The sequence below is a fragment of the Diachasma alloeum genome, unplaced genomic scaffold (assembly GCF_001412515.2).
Source record: "Diachasma alloeum isolate Michigan unplaced genomic scaffold, Dall2.0 Dall_scaffold_00300, whole genome shotgun sequence".
NCBI classification, from domain to species: domain Eukaryota; kingdom Metazoa; phylum Arthropoda; class Insecta; order Hymenoptera; family Braconidae; genus Diachasma; species Diachasma alloeum.
In genome coordinates this window covers 617,429-639,542 of record NW_021680439.1, presented here as the reverse complement: position 1 = coordinate 639,542, position 22,114 = coordinate 617,429, and the positions used below count along the sequence as shown (strand labels likewise).

Here is a 22,114-nt window from a genome sequence, read left to right as displayed (position 1 = left end):
TGGGTGGACTCCTCTTAGCGACCGCGGGCAGCGGTAGTCCTTAAGACCTCCACCGCCCGCGACCGAGCCCCCTCACTACGACAAAGTGGGAACCCAGTAGAGGGGGTGTTGATAGTAGAGCCATATTAGTTACCTCAAGTTTTACAAAATATTTGAACATTACATGTCATAATACATATTACATATTGATATATTGTTGGAAATCCTGTCAGCTGACAGGTCCCTCACACTAACGCACGCAAGGCTCATCCATTCTCTCCCCACTCACGCACACCTGACGCGCTCACCTCAGATGACCGGGGGTTGTTAATTCGGACACCTGAGGCGCCACGTCCTGGACAGCTCCTTATTACCATATGATCTATATTAAATTAGGTCATGTGACCATCGAATTAGGGCACGTGGCACCTGTAAGCCCGTGTCTCTCTCTCATTCGTTTCCGGGATCTAGTTAGAGACACTTCTTTTATTGTACTGCTCTTTTCTAGTGACTCGGATTAACTCATTGTGTCAGCTCAGTTATTATTTTTTCATAGAATTCGGTCCGCTCATTAATTCCAGTTATCAGTGACTCAATTAGTGACATTTAATTATTGTGAATATAACTTTGACAAATACAGTGAATTTGTGACCACGTGCACGTGTTCCGCTCATTTCTTGGTTCTACTCATCCCACTCCCCGTAATCCGACTACAACTCATCCATCCGCACAATTAATTCCCCGATCCAGGCATCTCATCACACATTTTGGTCCTTCGAGCCGGATCGGTGGAATATTTTTCGGTTTTCGTTTTTTTTTGTTGGGTTTTGGCGGAAGTGGAAGTGACGCGGTCAGTGGTGCTCAACCTACGGGGACCAGCTCGTTGGCTCAGCGTACGCAGTGGACCTCAACCAGTCCAGCTCTCCAATCATCAGGGAACTGCATTACCGGCCCGCGGGAATATTTGAATTTTGGAGCAGCTCATCCCCGGGACTTTGGACTTTTTTCTCAACTGCAGCGTTCCTGCACTGGTCCAGCTCAACATCACTCACTCGGCTAAGTAGCATTTAATTACCTCTTGCTACTTCTGCCATTTTTTCCTTTTTTTTTGGAATTTTTTGGAGCATTCAACTTTGTTTTTTTTGGCTACCGCTCCCTTTATATTCTCCAACCCTTTTTCGTTTTTTTTGAATTTTTCAATAAATTCTCGCGCCTGCTCAACGGAATCGCTCACTGCTGCTACCTATTAAATTAAGACTCTTCGGTGTTATTACTGTTGCCGCTCAACCGACCGGATACTTAATTTTATCGCTTCTCACTGCTCACTGCTCGGCTTTTGGGGTCGCTTTACTCAGGTTTTTTCCGGTTTATTCTTTTTTTGAGCTGCGCACTTATTTTCAATTATGGCATCATTTGAGGCGACCATTAGCCTGAATAACTCTCGGGCAGCGTTCATCGAACGCGTTTACAAGGAGCTGCTCACAGAAGAGGCGAAAAGCCTCACAATCTCCAATCTCCAGGGTAAACTCGAGATCCTGGAGACCTACTGGGAAAAATTCGAGAGCACTCATGAGAAGCTCATCGCTGGCAGCGGCAAGATCGAAGGGATCCTTGAATTGCCGTACTTCAAGGACCATCGGTTCGACATTACTATCGGGCATTATCATGAGGCAAGGGGTATTTTAAGCCAGCTCATTGATAAAAGGGGGATCTCAGGTTCATCTCGTCGGTCTCTCGCGTCTGGGACGGCTCAGCCCACATACTCCAAGCGTTATCTCCCTGAGATTTCTCTGCCCAAGTTCGGAGGGGCCTATGCGGACTGGCGCTCGTTCCGCGATCTTTTCGCGTCTCTGGTCGGCTCGAATACAGATCTATCCAACGTGGAGAAGATGCATTATCTTCGTACTAGTCTCTCAGGGGAGCCAGCTCAACGCATCGCGAATCTTACGATCTCGGATGAGTCATTCTCGATTGCATGGGAACTGCTCTTGTCTCGCTACGAGAATAAGCGACTGCTCATTTCAGCTCATTTGGAACACCTCCTCAGTCCCCCAACCATGACTTCTCACAGTGCCAAAGAGCTCAATGCCCTGCTCACTGTCACCTCTGAGGCACTGAACGCTCTGGAGGCTCTCGGCTCCCCAACCTCCCAGTGGGACCAGGTGATCGTACATACGGTCTCGCAACGGCTCAGCTCAAAGCTTCGTGAAGCCTGGGAGGTCAAGGTCGGTTCATCGGCGGAGTATCCTTCATACAAGGACTTCAAGGATTTCCTCACTGGGAGAGCTCGCGCGATGGAGAGCATCGAGATTAACTCGGTTCCTCGTGCTCCTGCCACAAAGCCCTCCAATGTCAGCTCATCCAAGCAGTCGACCGCTGCGAAGGTTCACCACGGCACCGCTCAACCACCACAAAAATCGAGGCCAGCTCCCAAGTCCGCTCCATCGGGGAAGGTCACGTACCCGTGCTCGATGTGTGAGGCAGACCATTACCTCACATCCTGCTCATCCTTCCGTCAACTTTCGGTATCAGCTCGTAGGGAGGTAGTAGAGCGTCGCTACCTCTGCTACAATTGCCTTGGTCGGCACTCGGTGAGGGACTGCAGGTCCAAGACCAAGTGCCAGTATTGCGGGGGCCTCCACCACTCGATGCTCCACAACCAGCCATCGAGTCAGCCTCAACGTCCAGCTCAGCAGAGGCAACAGACCAACTCAACCCAGCAAAAGGCCGTTCCGGTGGTGACCTACACCCACGAGAACGACATCCCCATGGTGGTGACTGGTGACCAAGGCCAGTCAACGTCGTCGGAATGAAGATCACCAGCTCAGATTGCCGTCTCCTGCTCAGGTCACTACTCAGATTCCGGATCCGCTCCAGACTTCCGCCCTGGGGTCCTTCTGGCTACCAGCCTTGCGCTTTTGGTACGCCCAGATCAGCCAGCTCATCAGGTTCGTCTACTCATCGATCCAGGGTCGGAAATCTCCGTCATCTCAGACCAGCTCGTTCGTCAGCTTGGGCTGTTAAGGCTCAAGACACAGCTACGAATATCGGGGATTGGAGACACGGCATCTGGGCCGGCATTAGGCAAGGTTCGGCTCACAATACAGTCCACTTGCTCTCACTTTCAGCTCAGAGTTTCTGCCTATGCTCTCGGCCAGCTCACAACCTCATTACCGACATTCTCACCAAGTCAGCTCACATGGGATCATCTGGAAGGACTCCAGCTCGCTGATCCCGATTTTCTCACACCAGCACCAATTGACATCCTTCTTGGCGCTGATGTCTATGGACAACTCATCTTACCACAAGTCATCACCAACGGACCAAACTCACCATCGGCTCAGCTCACGCGACTTGGATGGATCGTATTCGGACCAACGGAAGGTCCTGATACTACTCAAGTAGCAACTTCTCATCTAACGGTCACCAACGAGGATCTCAACGAACTGCTCACCAAATTCTGGATCCAGGAAGAGATCCCTGGGACACCAGAGGTTCAGCTCAACGAGGAGGAAGCGCAGTGTGAAGAACACTTTCAACGGACCCACTCACGAGATGCATCTGGCCGCTACATTGTTCGGATACCGCTCAAATCTCCAGTTTCCTCGCTAGGAGATTCACGATCGTCTGCACTCGCTTGCCTCCATCGTCTGCTCAGGAAACTCTCACGTGATGAGGTTTATCGTCAGCTCTACACGGACTTCCTCAGGGAATATGAAGAGCTCGGCCACATGCGTCGAGTCTCCGGACAGCTCGCTAGATCAGCTCATCAGCGCCAGCTCAAGGGGGGGGGGGGCACGGGCACCGAAATGACCTTAGCACATGAGGCCTCGGCTTCAGGAGGGTTGAGGGTTTCGGGCCGTCCGTGTTCTTCTCGGGCTGACGCTCCTCCGGAATATTTCTTCCCTCATCACGGAGTTCTCAGGGCGAGCAGTGAGACAACGAAGCTCAGAGTTGTTTTCAACGGCTCCAACAAGACCAGCTCAGGACAATCGTTGAACGAGATTATGCACACGGGTGAGAAGTTGCAGAAGGATATCTCGGATGTACTTCTCTTTTCTCGGCGGAAACGGCTCATTTTCATGACGGACATAACCAAGATGTTTCGTCAAATTCGGGTACATCCGGAAGATTGGCCACTCCAACAAATACTCTGGACCGACTCAAACGGAGATATCGCCACCTATCAACTCACCACGGTCACATATGGCACTAGGTCAGCTCCGTTCCTCTCAATGCGTGTTCTTCATCAGCTCGTTGAGGATGAAGGATCGAACTATCCTCTCGCTGTGGAGGGGCTCATGAAAGGACGATATGTTGACGATATCTGCGGGGGTGCTGACTCAGATGAAGAGCTACTCAGGACCGCTCATCAGGTGACACAGCTCTGTCGGTCAGGAGGCTTTCCGCTAGCCAAATGGCACTCAAATAGCCCAGCTCTACTCACATCTCTTCAACCTGACAGCACCTCTCAAGAACAACGATTCATAGAGGACTCGCTCACCAAGATTCTAGGGGTTTCTTGGCATCCTGGAACGGACAACTTCAAGTTCTCCGTCACTCAGCCTGAGACCAGCTCAATAACGAAGAGAATCATTTTATCGGAAACGGCTCAACTCTTCGATCCACTGGGTTTCCTAGCGCCAGTGGTCATACGAGCGAAGATATTGCTCCAGGCTCTATGGATCGAGAAACTGGGATGGGACGAACCAGTTTCCCAGACAACTGCTCAACGATGGAGCCAATTCAGGGAGGAGCTCACACAGTTATCAGAGATCACCATACCTCGGTGGCTTGGACTGCTCACGGATTCCGTCGTCGAAGTACACGGTTTTTCCGACGCATCACAAGTGGCGATGTCAGCCGTGATCTATCTCAAGGTTCTCAACAAGGGAAAATCACAACTCACATTGGTTTGCTCAAAAACGAAGGTCGCACCGCTCAAACGGCTGACAATCCCACGACTAGAACTCACTGCGGCTCTCCTCCTGGCCAAACTGACTAAGTACGTCAAGGACCAACTCAATCTCACGAACGCCACCACCTATCTCTGGACCGACTCATCGGTCACGCTCACGTGGATCAGCTCACACTCCTCAAGATGGAAGGAGTTCGTGAAAAATCGGGTGGCACTCATCCAGGAGCTCACTCAGCAGGCTCATTGGAGATTGGTACCGGGCAAGGAGAATCCTGCAGACTGTGCATCTCGAGGTCTATCAGCGCACCAACTGGTATCTCATAAGCTCTGGTGGAAAGGGCCACCATGGCTTCATCAAGACTGCTCATCATGGCCAACTCACGCTCTGGAAAAAGACCTCAGCGCAGACCTCGAGGAAAAGCCAGGAGTTCTCCTACATGTAAAAGCTCATCCAATCGCGCTCTGGAATCTCGTCGACAGATTCTCATCGTTCAACCGACTGCTCAGGGTCACAGCAATCTGTCGACGATTCATAGCTCGGCTCAGGAAAACCCCCAACTCTTCTCTTCGATACCCGCTCACTCTTGGTGATCTTGAAGAGGCTCGCATCCTCTGGATCAAACTCACGCAGGCAGCTCACTTCAAGGATCAACTCAGAGCGATCTCACGAGGGGAAAGGTTCAGCAAATCCCACCCCCTCACCAAGCTCACACCCTTCATCGATCGCCAAGGGGTATTGAGGATAGGAGGACGGCTCAAGTTTGCTCACATAGGCCCGGAGAGCCGGAACCAAGTGATTATTCCGAAGGAATCTCAACTGGCTCAGCTACTCATCGGACAGGCTCATCTAAGGACACTCCACGGAGGCACACAGCTCACCCTCAGGCAGCTCAGAAGTAGCTACTGGATACTCGGAGGTCGAGCACCAGTACGCTCCTTCATCCTCAAGTGCGTTAACTGCACTCGCCAACGTGGAGTACGCGCTCAACAGCTCATGGGCCAGTTGCCACCAGCCAGACTCACTCCCGCTCGAGCCTTTCTCAACACTGGGATCGACTATGCCGGCCCAGTGTCTCTACGGTCCTGGAAAGGGCGGGGACACAAGTCGTACAAAGGCTGGTTGGCTATCTTTGTCTGCATGACCACCTCAGCGGTCCATCTCGAGGTCGTGTCAGACTACTCAGCCGAGGGGTTCATCGCGGCGTATAGACGCTTTTCAAGTCGGCGTGGGATCGCTCATTCCTTGTTCAGTGACTGTGGGACCAATTTCCTTGGCGCTGACAAGGAACTAAAGAAGCTCTTCTCGTCAGGATCAGCTCAATCAAGACAGCTCGCACAGCTCCTCATCAATGATGGGACTCAGTGGTCCTTCAATCCTCCAGGTGCTCCGCACTTTGGAGGGAAATGGGAAGCGGCGGTGAAGTCGGTGAAGTTCCATCTCACCCGGACGATCGGAGAGGATCTGCTCACTTTTGAGGAACTCACCACTTTGCTCGCTCAAATCGAGGCAGTGCTCAACTCACGACCACTGGAACCGCTCACGGATGATCCTGATGACTGTTCAGCCTTGACACCAGGGCATTTTCTCATCGGTCAGGCTCCCACGACTCTTCCAGAGCCATCTTTAGAGCAACTCAACGTCTCAAGGCTCTCTAGATGGCAGCTCATTCAGCAGAAGCTTCAAGGATTCTGGAAGAGGTGGTCCACGGGATATCTCCAACGTCTTCAAGCGATATCCAAGTGGCACCATCCGACTCATCAGATACGGATCGGCTCACTGGTTCTACTCACGGACGAGAGATTCCCGCCAGCGAAGTGGCCTCTCGCCCGAGTGACCGCTCTGCACCCAGGATCGGACGGACTCACCAGGGTAGTCACCATCAGGACTGCTCAGACGACGCTGACAAGGCCAATCGCCAAGCTCGTCCTCTTGCCCATCTCACCTTCAGGGGAATAGAACCAGGACAGCTCACCGGCTTCTCACCGTTGGACTTCGTCAACTTCGACGGATTTACGACCCTGACCAACCGACGGGGTTCAACGTGAGAATGACAGCAGCCAACGCAGAAGGGATTTACGACCCCCGACGTCTAGGATGCTGCCATGCCTAGCCAGCGCACCTTCCGGACGGTCTCACGGACTCACTCATGGGTGACAAGCTCCGACAGCTCACCAAAGAGCGTTTTGAATTTTGTTTTTTGTTTCAGCTCACCATGGCTCTACTCATTATGGTTGCGTCAACAACTTTACAGTTGCCGACGGCCGGGGAGAATGTTGGAAATCCTGTCAGCTGACAGGTCCCTCACACTAACGCACGCAAGGCTCATCCATTCTCTCCCCACTCACGCACACCTGACGCGCTCACCTCAGATGACCGGGGGTTGTTAATTCGGACACCTGAGGCGCCACGTCCTGGACAGCTCCTTATTACCATATGATCTATATTAAATTAGGTCATGTGACCATCGAATTAGGGCACGTGGCACCTGTCAGCCCGTGTCTCTCCCTCATTCGTTTCCGGGATCCAGTTAAAGACACTTCTTTTATTGTACTGCTCTTCTCTAGTGACTCGGGTTAACTCACAGTGTCAGCTCAATTATTATCAATTCAAGGAATTAGTCGGCTCATTATTATCGGTCCGCTCATTATTTACGGTCTGCTCAGTGACTCTATTTATTGTGACAGTGTAAATAACTATAACTTTGACAAATACAGTGAATTTGTGACCACGTGCACGTGTTCCGCTCATTTCTTGGTTCTACTCATCCCACTCCCCGTAATCCGACTCCAACTCATCCATCCGCACAATTAATTCCCCGATCCAGGCATCTCATCACACATATATTGATATTACTAGAATACATTGTTCATCCTTTACATAAGTAATCACATTTGAACTGCAGGACTAGCCAATCATATACATAGTAATATCACAGGATCGATTCCATATCCATCTTAAAGTACGTAGAGAAAGCTTGAACAGAAAACATTGTAAAAAAAAAACATTGTAAAAAAAAATACAAAGGTACATAGAAAAACTCCAGGAATAGATGAAGCGATATTTTATTAAATGGCATTATATTATTGGTGACTTGAGAGTTTTTGACGAATTTTTTGATGAATTATTTTTCTCTTGTTCCATTTTTTTTTCTCTTGCCTCTTGTGAACTTCTCTCTAGTCTTGTCTTCACACATGAAAAAATTCAATAAAAAAACTAGCGAATTCGCTAAAAAATTCTATTGGAATTCTATAGGAATTCGATTTTTTTTTTTTATCATTATTTTACATCGCTTCGACCCGGTTAGGGAATACTGCGATGATGATCAAGACTTTAAATGGTTAGATCGCACCATTCTACCCGGCCGGGATTTGAACTCGGAACCTTTCGCATGTGAGGCAACGAACTTACCCACTGCGCCAAGCCACCGGGATTAATAGGAATTCTATGGGGTTTCCGTAAGATTTCTATTGGAATTCTATTGAAAAATTCTTTTTGTTTTTTGCGCTGATTCTATTGGATATTCAATAAGAAAAAGTCAATAGATTTCGAAATTCTTTTGGAATTTGTCTCAAATTTTTTCTATTATAATTATTGGGCACAAATTTTTCTATGTTTTTTCCACAACATTTTGGTTTGTATTACATTGTGAAATCCGAGAGGAAAAAACTCGTTCTTATAGAAAAAATCTCAAGAGAAAAATTTAAACAGAAATTCGAAAGCTATTGACTTTTTCTTATCGAATATCCAATAGAATCAGCGCAAAAGATAAATAGAATTTTTCAATAGAATTCCAATAGAAATCCTATAGAAACCCCATAGAATTCCAATAGAATTTTCTAGCGAATTCGCTAGGTTTTCTATTGAATTTTTTCACATGTGAATTGTTCTTCTTACCAAGAGAAAAATCTGTCTCTTGCCTGGCCTCTTGCAGCAGTACCCTTGTCCTGCCTTATTCCTCTTACACTCTTGCGGCATCACTAGTATCAACCACGATTTACGAATTTATCATTTCAAATCTCAAATTTTTCATATGTTTTTCTTTTTTAATGTAGATTGTCCATCCTACTCCACAATTTTCTACCCACAGTGGAAATTTACATGAATATGTTCACGTTCCTAAGTAAAAACAGAAATAGAAATTATAGTGTTGAGCTCCATAAATCACATCCATAAATTATGAACTTGTAAATTATTTAGTAGATTTACTTGACAGTTCCTCATTGTATACAAACATACTTAAGTAAGTGAAAATAAATAGATAGGACTTGGAAAAAACTTTCTGCGCAGGTATAAGATAATTTGGCACAGCCAATTGTTGTCTAATTATTCACCAAATTTGTTTGAATTGAAGAACTGTTACCTGAACATTCAGCACAATTCGCAGGTGTATCATTCATGAGCTTTCACCACTTCGTTAGTGCAGTTGAAATTCACGTAGACAAAGTACAGAAGATTGGTTGCATGAAACTCAGTAATGACATGATATTTATCATACTGATTGATTCATCAGGGTTGATTGCATGAGTATGCAACGATGCTGAGATCATAATCACCAATAAAATTGAAGACAAGGTTAAACTTCAATTACATATAAACTTCGTCAGTATGCTCGAAACAGACATGATGAACTATAGTCACCAACAACGTGGAACTATAATTTCGTAATAGAGACATCAATTTAGTTCATTCACTTAGTCCAAAAACTCGTACTTCAACTAATTGTTTGGATATACATTACGTAGAACTTGAATCAATAACATTGAATACATCCACATCGCATCACATCACATGTTTTACATTATGTGAAACATTCCCTTTGTCTTCCTACATCAATCGTATCAAGTTATGTTTATCAATCTAAAACGTTCCAGTTTGATATTGAAGGCGCACGTTATTATTATTTTCACGACAATGACATTGAATTTTGATTAAGCGAAGAAAGGCATAGAAAATTGCGAATTTCAGCTGAAAATTCAAGTGAATTCCGACAGTCTCAAGTAGAAATGAACAAAATGTCACGGTCGGAAATTTTCGGAAGAAAATTGCGGTAAAATTGTTGAAAATTTTCATCGTGTGACCGTTCAACTAGAATTTTAAGAATTTCGGGACTAAAAGTTCACAATTTTTTTGACAAACTCCATGAAAACACTAATTTTAGTTCAATGTTTCCATGAAAATTAAGGGATGACTACTAGGAGTTTTAAAAGTCGCGTTCGATTGGAGTAAGATTAATCATATATTACAAATCGAATAATTAGTGTAAAAAAATGAATTGCTTATTCTTTACCCCGCACACGCTTAAAATGTTAAAAATAGTCCAGGACCTCCAATTTTTGAGCTACAGAGGTTTCTTTTTTTTATGTTTGAAATAATGTGTGCAATAATAATTACGAATTAGTTTTTTTTAATTCGACTCCTGCACATGTGCAATTTTTTATTAAAAAAATAATGAAATTAGCTGTGTAGGAGTTGAATTTCAAAAAACTAATTCGTAATTATTATTGCATACATTATATTACTGGACTATGTTTAACATTTTAAGCGTCTGCAGGACAAACGAACAATAAACAATTAATTGTTTTACACTAATTATTCATTTTTGGACATATATATTTGGACAGGAAATTTGCGACAGCACAAAAACTTAATGTCTCTTAGAAATACACTCACTCCATCTGTTATATTTCACATCCATGTGTCGCCATGATTCTGAACTTTATCATTGACAATTCTTTCCTCAGATTCTGAGACAATTGCCATTAAAAAAAATTGTCCTCATTTTTATCCAAGAAACTTTCATCTATTCTCCATAATTTTTATCGAGAAGTTTTCCCTAAGAGTGAAAGAATGAAAACCACCAGCTGCCGAGGAACGTCGTAGTTTCCATTTCTCAACGCTGGCGGTGGAACAAAAGAGCACCTGTCTCGTGAATGCAATGCCGGGGGTTGTGTCGAGTAGAGGCAAAAAGAGATGGAGAGGGAGGGATAAAAGTTCTTGGATGTCCTGTTATTCGCAGCGAAGGGTGGGGGTGTGTGGTGAGGTACAAGGACGGAATGCAGTGAGGGCTTCGCGTATTACAGGGAGTAATGACGTCACAAGCGACGGGGTGTGGCCTCGGGTTGACGTGACGTCACGCGTCGCTAGATTTCCTGGAATAATCGGGTCAATCGCTGCTCACTACACGTTGGTAGAATAGCACGATAAGTTTACTGTGTTGGGATCGATTATCCATCGATGGGATCACTTTACAGTTATATGCGCTTTGGGGACCGACATTCCGTCCCTCTTGATACATTATGAGGGAGTTGAATATGAGGATGTCCTTGACCTTTCTGATTTTCAAGTGTGACGCGTATTCAATACGCGTTTTAGAAACATTATTTTAGTACTGTAGAGGCTTCGTATAAGATACCTCACTCTCGGCACTTTTATCGCCTCCCGAATGTTTATGTTCCGTGGGCTTCTTATAAAATACCTATGCCCCCGGTCATTTTTCAACGGAAAGAGAGTAGTTATAAGGATCAAACGGTGTTAAGGGTCAAACGGGAGGGACGAACTGAGTGATCATGAGGGTCTAATGACCTTAAGGGGGGGACACACCACTTTTTTCAAGTAATGTATTTCAAGTAAACAATCGTAATTTTTCGTCTGTGGTTATTGTCGAGTTCACCACTAATCCCCCAACATCAGCTGCCATTCTATCACGCGGGGTTGTTTAGAGAGAAAAGAGAACGCGGGCGATACAAATTCAAAACATTAAACACATATATATGCGTTCCCCATGTAGATACGCTTGTCTGTTATCAAACGAATAATTCACAAACAATAAACTTTTTAATTTAATCCCAATAAAAAAACCAGACATGCAATTGATTCCAATAAATTTTTATCACCAAAGTGAATTTTTCCGCCGCCATAAAATCCAATATAAAAACAGATGAAACCCCTCGTATTTATCTAACAGCCAATTTCCGAATGGAACCCCCGCACGACATCTCCAATGAATCAAAATACAGTTATATTAGTTGTACAACTTGCATGCACGAGTGTCACACGAGTGTACAACGGTGATGGAGAGATTGACACTATTGCCAAGGGCGGGGAGGATTAATGTGACCCTGCAGAGCGTTAGTTGATGTACAACAAATGATTTCATACGCGTAGGAAACTGTCCCATTGGGAACGAAGTTTCACGCGCTGTATGTATACTCCTGACATCCTCTAGTACATCTCTGTTGTGACGCTGGTTTGGAATTTACTCCATGGCCCCTTGTGCGCCGCCAACGATCATTTTCCGCCCCCACGTTTGCAATCTCGCTATTGACGATCGTTATCAACCATTCTGAAGCACGCCCAAGCATGACAATGCTGTAGCATTCCTGAGAAGCTTCTTTACAACTGTCGGTCGATTCAGGGGGGGGGGGACAATGGAGAATTTATTTTATGCCACTCATGAATTAGACACGAGACGCGAAGCGTCGAGTGTGTAATCCAGCCGGTTTCAGGCTTCGCGACATAAAATTTTGTTCAGTACTTGTTGGGAAATTTCGTCCTTAACGTGTGTGGTTACATCACTCGCCTTCGGTTCATGTAAACCCCACACACGTTAAAGACGAAATTGCCCCACACGTGCTGAAATATACTATTATATGATACGTGCGTGTAACCGCATGGGTTTCAGTTCACTATAGTCGACTGGAAAGTAGCGGGTTTCAAGCGCCTACCCACACTCAACTGAAACCCACTGTTCTAACAGTTGAGTGTGGGTAGGCGCTTGAAACCCGCTACTTTCCAGTTGACTATAGTCAACTGAAACCCGAAATAACGCATGACGCGCATGCGCATCACCTATTAAAAGAGAATAACAAGGAAGGAAATCTAACCTCCGAATAGTGAATACATGGAATGACTGAAAAATGAAAAGGTGATTTTCGAAGCAGATAAAATGAGCCAAAATCGTATAATTCCTGATAGTGATGAAGAGTTAGGCAGTGAGAAGAATTTATTTACTGATGAGGAGTTTATTGGTGATGTGACATTTGAAGAAAATGGAAATAAAATATTCTCCGATTTTTCAATTACGTTTTGTATCATATTTTTTTATAATTATAACTTTCTTTTTTTCGCGACTTCTTAATGATTTTTTAAAAATTGTATTTTGTAATTATTATAATTAATTTTTTTCAATTAAAAATACTTTACAAGTTTTTTGAACTACATATTTAATGAATATGGGCTTGGTATGGGCTTCGCCCCCCCCCCACCGGGGGCTTTGCCCCCTGGACCCCCTTTTCTCGTGGGCGGCTGCGCCGCCCTCGTGAGTAACCGCCTGCTTTCCGCACTAGTTGCGTAATGTACTATTTGGTTGGAGATGGGAATTCTTACATCTTGCTTTGTAAGGAACTGTAGACATGCAGTGAGGAAGAAAATTACTTTTGACAAAGATGATTTCCTTGATACAATAAAATATTCTCTTGTCAATTTCTAGAATCGTGAAATCTCCTGGTAAATAATTTTGTGTTAACACTGGGAGAAAAAAGTTTTTTAAGAGGATGAGATTCTCTTGTCCTGAGAAAATTTTCAAGTGTTGGCATAATTCTTCAAATAAATCCATATAGTTTGTGTTATATCTAGAATTTACTGGATTGTGAGAATTCACACTTTCCTGATCGGATTACTCATCATCTCCAATTGAGGAATTCTTGTTTCGATTCCACGACGAACACTTTCATTATCAATTCAGTAGTGAAGTGGTGAATCGGGTTAAGTCGACTTAGCTCCTAGTTGAGTTTTTATTGAGTAACTCAAAATTTAAGGGTGTATTACACCCTTTTCGCTAAAATTCACATTTTTTTAATTTTTCTAGTAGATTGTTGATCGGATTGATGTAAAAGAATATACCGTTTTTGCGTTTTATCATTACATAATGACTCACGAAATTTAATGATCGTGCAATCATTTTCCTGCGTTTTTTCTGAAACTTTTCGGAAATTCACAAAACTTTAGAAAAAAAGCAGGAAAATGACTGCACTACCATGAAACTTCATGAGTCAGTCAATAATGATAAAACGCAAAAACGGTATATTATTTCGCGTCAATCCGATCAATAATTTGCCAGAAACATAAAAAAAACGTGAATTTTTTCCCGAAAGGGGGTAGTACATCCTTAAGAAAAATAGCGAAATTTTTGTAAGATCTTTTGCGATAGTGTTCACTCCTCGTTACAAAAAAGATTTTTAGGAAAATTTTGCTAACTTCTTTAGAATTTGAGATATTCATCGAGAACTGGCACTAGAATGGAATTGACTTAAACCGTTCGATCATTTCATTAATTCAAGTGTATAGAAAATTGATTTCAAGTGTTGTGCTCTTTGTGCAAGATTTTAGGTAATCAAAATCCTGGTGAAAAGAAAATCTAGATATAACGGAAACTACGTGAATTTATAGGAAGGACATCATTTCTAGTGTTGAGAACGCTTAAAAATTCTCTCGGGACAAGAGAATCTTATCCTGCTAGAAAACGGAATTATTTATCGGGACATTTCACGATTTTTAAAATTAAATTGACAAAAGAATATTTTCTAGAATCAAGTAAATCTTCTTTGTCAAAAGTATTCGATTCTCTCAGTGTGAGTGTACTACTCCAGCTGTAATAATTCGACGAATTATGAATCTATACCCAAGTGGACCACATATTTGATCAGGTTAGCCCTGCTAATTCAGCTTGAGCGAAATTTCCACTCGGGTCGGTTGCCTGATTTGTGGCCAGATCAGGCAACCAATGCGGAACCGAGGCCCTTCTTCAGAAATCTCTTATCAATTGGAAAAGATCGATTGAATGTTGTTGCCATTTTGAGGCTGGAAATTCTTTTGCGGCATATTGGCTTTCACTGAAGAACGGGATTACAATCCAGATTTCACCTTTTTATTCAACTTCAAGAGAAGAGAACAAATTTAATTCCATAGACAGGATGTAATTTAGGCTGTAATTTAATACAAAGACTAGTAATTTTCAGGAGAGAGGCATTCAAGGAAATTTAGGGAGAAAAAAACCATGAGATTTGACATTTCATTGCTGAAAATTCGTAAAATCCCAACTTTTTTCGCAGCATTAAGACGAAAATTCTTCAAATTATTTAAATTTCTCGCGAGAACATTAATATTCCGTGTTAAATTACTCTAAATTTTCGATTTATTGAAATTCCCAAAATATATTCAATGGAATTTTGCTGATTTCTATTAATTTTCACGGAGCGATTTGAGTGAAATATACAGTTGTCATTTATTCTTCCACGAAATTAGAAATTTTCAAATACAAAGTTCCTTGAAAGTTCAGTTGAAGTAAAATTAACAATTGTAAAATTAACTGTTTAATAAAAAAAATACATCAGATATATTTTTCAATTGCAGAAACAAAGCATGATGGTCAGACAACTCGAGGAAGAACTGAGAATGCGGATGCGAGGTCCTAGTGTCGAGATGCAGCAGCAAATGGAGGTACTTTACAACGAGAATGAGCACCTAACGCGGGAGATCGCCATCCTAAGAGACACAATAAAGGTGAGACACTTTGATGAAACCAGCCGCAATATTTACGCCCAGCTTTAATGTCCAAACATAATCAGCCATCGCCTTTATGAAGATTGAACCAGAATTTAATCAACTTTTACGAATTGACGCTCGTCATTCTTACGTAAACAACACGAGAGACAAAAAAAAACACCCGTTGAAGTCAAAGAACTTGACTTTATTATGTGCGACACATTTCCGGGAGAATAGACAGAAATGTTTTAGCGTAAGCGGTACAAAGAGCAAAGGGAATGCAAGAGCCGAAGGAAATGCAAAGGATCCCAGTGGTAAAAGCATTTTAGGTCAGGCGTGAATTCGGCAACGATGCTAGAGACTCGAGCCTCCAGCACTGCTCGATTATGAAAGTCCTTGCCACAAAGCAGTTAACAATGGGCATCCCATCGTCTGGAAGATATATATACTCCGCTTCCTCTCTCTCTCGGCCTTTTCTGCCATTGTCAACACGAGAAAATCCTTCAAATCATATACCCTCGACGGCAGTACCGAAGAAACTATTCTCAACATTTCTCAATAAATTGAATGAAGTTGTGAATCGGAATTTTCTTTCAAGGATATCCAAGCAATTCAGGCTATTTTTTCTGGGGAATATCCTCTTCAGAGTTTATAGAATAGATCTAGAGTATTTTTTAGGCGCAATGATATTAATGTTGAGGTTATGAAAATGTTCTGAAACTAAACTTGATAAGTTTAGTTTATACACTATTAGATTTTTTTTTTATTTCATGGAGAATCTGATAGTAATTTTCATAACAGTGACATTGAATTGGATTTAGGGAAAAAATGGTTATGGATTTTTAAGGTTTAGGTAGAAGTCACGGAAATGCATGAGTTTTAAGTGGAAGTGAGACGGAAATTTCACAACTTGATTGAATTTTCAGTGGAACACGGATATTCAGAAACAAAATGACATGAATTTTCAGTTTTTCCCTGAATTTTCCCGATTTTTATGAATTTTCACAGAATAATTAAACTGAAAAATCAAGTATTTTATTGATTTTTAGATCATTTGAACTGAAAATTAATGCAATATCTAGTTTTTCAATGACAATATTCCCTGAAATTTCAGTGGAAATTAAACACGATAAAAATTTCCAGGATTTGGGACGAAAAATTCAGATGAACATTTTTAACAGTGTGGTCTTAAAGCGTTTTCTCGTACACATGACCATATACGACATTGTTCGCTATACTCTCTAGTTTTTTTGGGACGTTAAAAAAATAATTTTGCGGATGAATAATTGCAATCAAATTAAAAGCTTCTTGATTGGCACGACGGCCATAAATTGGGTGGTTTGGATTCGCGCGGTCCTAACGTCTTGCAACGGTCCGCTCAAGTGACTACTCAGACCCAGTGTTACCAGATCGTGACGTCACCCCATTTAAAATTGTAGAGGTTTTGGCTATAAATCGCCAAAATCTGGCAACCCTGCTCAGACCCAATTTATACCATTAGAAAGTTTTCAAAATTTAACGAAAATTGTGAAATGGTTATGAAATTTCAAGTTTTAGGTAGACTTCAAGGAAATTCATGAGTTTTCAGTTGCAGTGAGACGGAAATTTCACAACTTGATTGAATTTTCAATGGAACATGAATATTCAGGAATAAAATGACATGAATTTTCAATTTTTCTCTGAATTTTCCTGATTTTTCCGAATTTTTGCGGAATAATTTCACTGACAAGTCAAGTATTTTTTTATTTTCAGATCATTTGACCAGAAAATCAATGGAATATTTGATTTTTCAATGACAGGATTTTCTAAAATTTCAGTGGAATTTGAACACGATGAAAATTTCCGGGATTTGGCACAATTTCGGAAAAAATTTTAAATGATGGAAAATTTTCAATAGGGTAGTCTTAAAGCATTTTCTCGTTCACACAACCGTATATGAAATTGTTTCTTATGCTTTCAAGTTTTTTTTGCGATATTAAAAAACATAATTTTCCGGGCAGATAATTGCAAACAATCAAATTAAAAGCTTCTTGATTGGCACGACGGCCATATTGGGTTGTCTCAATCCGCGCGTTTCTGACGTCTGGCAACGGTCCGCTTAAGTGACTACTCAGACGCAATTTATACTTTTAGAAATTTTTCGAAATTTCACAGAAAATGTGGTAGTAATTCTCGTGAGAGCGACATTGAATCTGATTTAGGGGAAAATGACTATGAAATTTCAAGTTTTAGGTAGACTAAATTTCACAACTTGATTGAATTTTCATTGGAATATTTAGAAATGAAATGACATGAATTTTCAATTTTTCTCTGTATTTTCCTGATTTTTTCGAATTTTCACGGAATAATTTCACTAAAAAATCAAGTATTCTTTTGATTTTCAAATCATTTGAACAGAAAATCAATGAAGTATTTCGTTTTTCAGTGACAAGATTTCCTGAAATTTCAGCGGAAATTAAACATGATACAAATTTTCGGGATTTGACACGGAAAATTCAGACGAAAACTTTTAACACTGTACGAGGTTATATGGAACACATATACAGTGCTGCGGTATGATCATTAGAGGTTGGACCAACGAGAGTCAAGTGTGAAATTAAATAAACTATTGTTCACAATATTCATTGAAGAAATTCCCGAAAAAATGTACTCATAATTGAAAAATTCGAAAAAGTATGGCGATGGCAAAACTTTCGACAAATGTGAAATCTTGCTTGAAAAAAAAGTTGCTACCTTGAACGAAGTACTCGAATATCCTTAATGGAAGAAATACAATCGCCTTTTAGTGGTTCATTATAAGAGAAAATAAAAACGATCTTGAAACTGATTTTTTTCCTCGTACAAAGAGAGGTTATCGTCGAGTAATAGAGACGAAAACATAATCAGAGAGAACGAAGAGAGGGAATTCAGTGTTTACAACCCTGAAATAACCCTGACATTTTTGCCTGCGACGACCACGGAATTTTTGGCATCCCGTTGTGTTTTATTACGAGTTGACGACCTCCGAGCACTGAACTGCACAATAAAATTCCTGGCACGAGGTACCATTTATTTTATCGTGCATGAGGGTTCGTTGAAAAATCGTTGTGCATCAACATCATACCCATCTTCCGGTATTTTCATGGCGTCTCGAGACGATAGAGGCTAACGAGGGTACATGGTACTGCACATTGAGATATTCTTGCATTTTTGTGAGCTTTTGAGGAGGTTTAAGTAGGTGGGGTGCCATTCAAATCGTGTTGATATTTTATCTTTTTTAATTTTTTTTTTCGACATTTTTCACCTTTTTATTTATTAATTTTTATTATAAAATGATAAATGAATCAAATAAAGTCTTTTTTTCAAGTTTTTCAGTTTTTGATTCCGAATAGAAGTTTTGTAACCGTACAAATTAACGTTTCCAATTTTTGGATTAGTCGTTTTTGTAGCGAAGCTACTTATATATATTTATTTCATATTATTTCAATGTATGGTGTTCGGGCTTGGCTTAACGACCTTACCCCAACACCTCGCGACGATTCGTAATAATTCGGGGGTGCAGGATTAATACCGTTGTCGCGAGAGCACACTCTCGTTCCAGCTCTCATGGTGTACATCAAAGCTACGTTTGCTGTGAATAAATCTAATTCGATATATATTAATTCCGAGCGGTATACGTTACAAAACCCATCTATTCTTTCCCGAATTTCCACATTTTTTCTTCATTTTTTTCGAAAATTTCTTAAAACGCATCAATTAAATGTTATGATTTTTTTCACAGATATACACTTTAATAAGTTCTATTTATTCATCAGGTTCTTTTTATTCGTTAATAAGTTTTATTTATTTATATTTGAAACCAATTAATTTATCATTGCTCAAAAAGTTGATAACAGTATCCTCTTGATTCTATCAGATTATGATGGGGTCGTCCAATTTTTTATTGAGTACATCACGTTGTTTATGCGTTGTTGTTTGTAAGAGAAAATCAAGTTTTTCATGATTACTGCAAGAATTATCAGTATTAGAAACTAAATTAAAGTCTCAAAAAGTAGATTTCAATACCTTCTTAATCTAGTTGAAAAATGGTGAGAACAGTATTATTGCTTATCTAGGTACACAATACCGTCATGAGTTTTTTATACCAGGAATTCTACCTGTTAAATTCAGGTACCAGTCTATTATGTTAAATACTTATTCATCACTTATTCAATATGAATACTTATTCATGTTGATTTATAGTCCCGACTAACTACTGACGGAACTTGGGTTAAACTCATTGATTAAACCTTGACTAAACCTTAATTAAGCCCGAACTGAGAACGAATTCGAGTCTTAAGAGGCTCCGAATGCAGAATTACTTGACGAAACGAAATAATACGCGACATTTTGATGACATTTCAATTGATGATAGCACTATGACATTAAAAGATAGAAAATAAAATATTAAAAAAATAAAATAAAAAAAAAGATAGAAGAAGAGACTAGTGGAATAAGAATTTCAAAAAAAAAGAAGCTATTTGCAAACAAATGGCTAATTTAGTAACACCAATAACTATTTCTCATTTATATCATTTATAAAAAAAATGCAATAGTCCACTTATTGGTTTTCTTTCAATGATATTATCGGTTTCATGTTTTGAGGGTAAAGAAATGATTAAATTGATCAAATTTATTCCTTTCGAATAAATTCATTCATTCATTATTGGAGATCATTGTTAGATTAAATTGGAACAAGAAGACGAGCTTTGGCAGATAAATTATCAATTGAAAATTTAATATTATCCGTGGCATAGGACAGCATTACCGCAGCAAAGGATGAGGGTAAAATTGATTTGCAGGTTGTTCCCCGGATATCTCTGGAGGAGTGGGTGTTAGAGGATAATGACGATAAATATTATTTGGCCATGTGGTCCTCACCAAAGGATAACGAAGATTAATTTATGTGTGTCGACGTTTCGGTTTTCGTGGAAGATAATTCGATAGAGAACGACATTATGTGGACGGCCCCATCAAAAGGGCTCACTTTGTCGATATGGAGTTACGTATACTTCGATAGTATTGATAGCATTCTGCACATTTTAACCCTTTATTACTCGCGTCCACAGCATCACGCGGGTGAAATTCTATTTGTCAGTATAACTCCCGAAAAAACTCACTAAGAAATATGAAAAAATTAGTGTGCCTCACTGATTTTATCTAAATGTAGATTCTGAAATTTCTAACCACGTTCAAAATGCCTGATTACACGGAGAGTATTGGAAATGGGGTAATTTTAAATAACTATACTGGTAAATAAGTGAACAAAATTTTCTTTTATTTTATACGCTCGGAAGACACATCCGCTCAGTACCGTTTCCTTAGAGGAACTAACTATATTGACGAAAGGGATCCAACACCCTGGGCCTGATGACTCACATTCAAAAGGTCCCACTCATGCATTGTGTAGACTAGAAAAACAGAGCATAAACATTATGCCTCAAACTTCTCGGAATTTTCATCCATAAAAATGTTCTTCGATGTGAAGTGGAAATACAAGAGATGAAAGAAATATAAAACGTACAAAGACGTATTCAAACCAATTAAAGATTAATTTTTGTTAAGTATTTTTCAACGAAAAATCCAACAGAGAGAAATATTCAATAAAAATTACGTATCTTTTCTGTAATTCCGGAGTGAAATGTGGTTGCAGGAAATTTTAGGGAACTGTCATGGAATTTTTCCAGAGCGTTCCGTGATTTCTTTTCCTAAATCTCCTGTGAAAAATTACGATACGGTCAATTAAATTTTCAGATTCGATTCCGTAATCGGTGAGCGAATTATGAGTTCCGTAATTTTTACTGAACATTTCTCTCCGTGTAGAGGAAATTCACTCTTATTCTAACGGGAAACCAAAAATACGGCGCCGTGCCGTGGCGTGACTGATCGTCTCATGAAAATATTTCACACGGCGTTGCCACACTTGTGGCTGCCCCGAGATCAGAACAGTGGAGAGACTTCCGCGCAGTCCACTCTTTGAATGAATTGTGACAACGACGCGCTGAGATTTCATTACGGCGCGGCGCCGCGATGCGAGTAATACCACGTCGGGCAGTTTCACACGAGTAACGAAGGGTTATGGCTGAAATGATCCTGATAGGGTAAAAAATTACGGCGCTAGAGAAGACCAAACGCAAATTTAATATCGGTTTGAATCAGAATTGCGGAGACAAAAACGTGAATATCTCGGAGACTACCGGTATGGAAATAATAATATATTTCGATACGAGTGAGACGGAATTTCCGCGAGTGTGACATTGTCACAAGAGCCGAAAATTCCCGTCTCACATGTGTCGAACAATATTTTCTGACAGTAATGTTACATTCAGCGAGTAGACGAACTGTCCCTTTTTCGTTTACAAGTAAACGAAAAAACTGTGTATGGTCAGTCTGAGGGGACTGTGCCTTTGGTTTTCCGAGGTGGGAGCCAAGGATGTAAGTGAGGATTGGCCCGAGTCGAATAATTGGAACTGACAAATTCTACTTAGGTCTCTCCGTTCAGAACTGGATAGGTCTTGGGAAGCCTCTTCCCAAGTGCTTCCGAGACCTTTCTACCTCTGGTTATGTCCCACTTCAGCACTTGTTAGGTGTAAGCAGGACTTGCATTCAGACTTTCCAAATCCTTGCCGGTCCCCGTAATTCTATGGGCCTATATT

At 41.3% G+C, this 22,114-nt stretch overlaps 2 protein-coding genes across 6 annotated transcripts in view; one reads left to right on the top strand and one right to left on the bottom strand.

Annotated features, from left to right (window-relative positions):
- LOC107039481 (ELKS/Rab6-interacting/CAST family member 1) overlaps positions 1-22,114 on the top strand; it is a 143,830-nt gene that overhangs the window by 43,193 nt on the left and 78,523 nt on the right. For all 5 annotated transcript variants that reach the window (XM_015259100.1, XM_015259099.1, XM_015259101.1 and 2 more), the window contains exon 2: positions 15,309-15,458. In XM_015259100.1, coding sequence (XP_015114586.1) covers positions 15,309-15,458 — 150 coding nt within the window. The remainder of the gene's footprint in view (positions 1-15,308; positions 15,459-22,114) is intronic.
- The window catches only part of LOC107039484 (beta-hexosaminidase subunit beta), a 112,600-nt gene that overhangs the window by 60,584 nt on the left and 29,902 nt on the right, over positions 1-22,114 (bottom strand). The window lies entirely within an intron of this gene.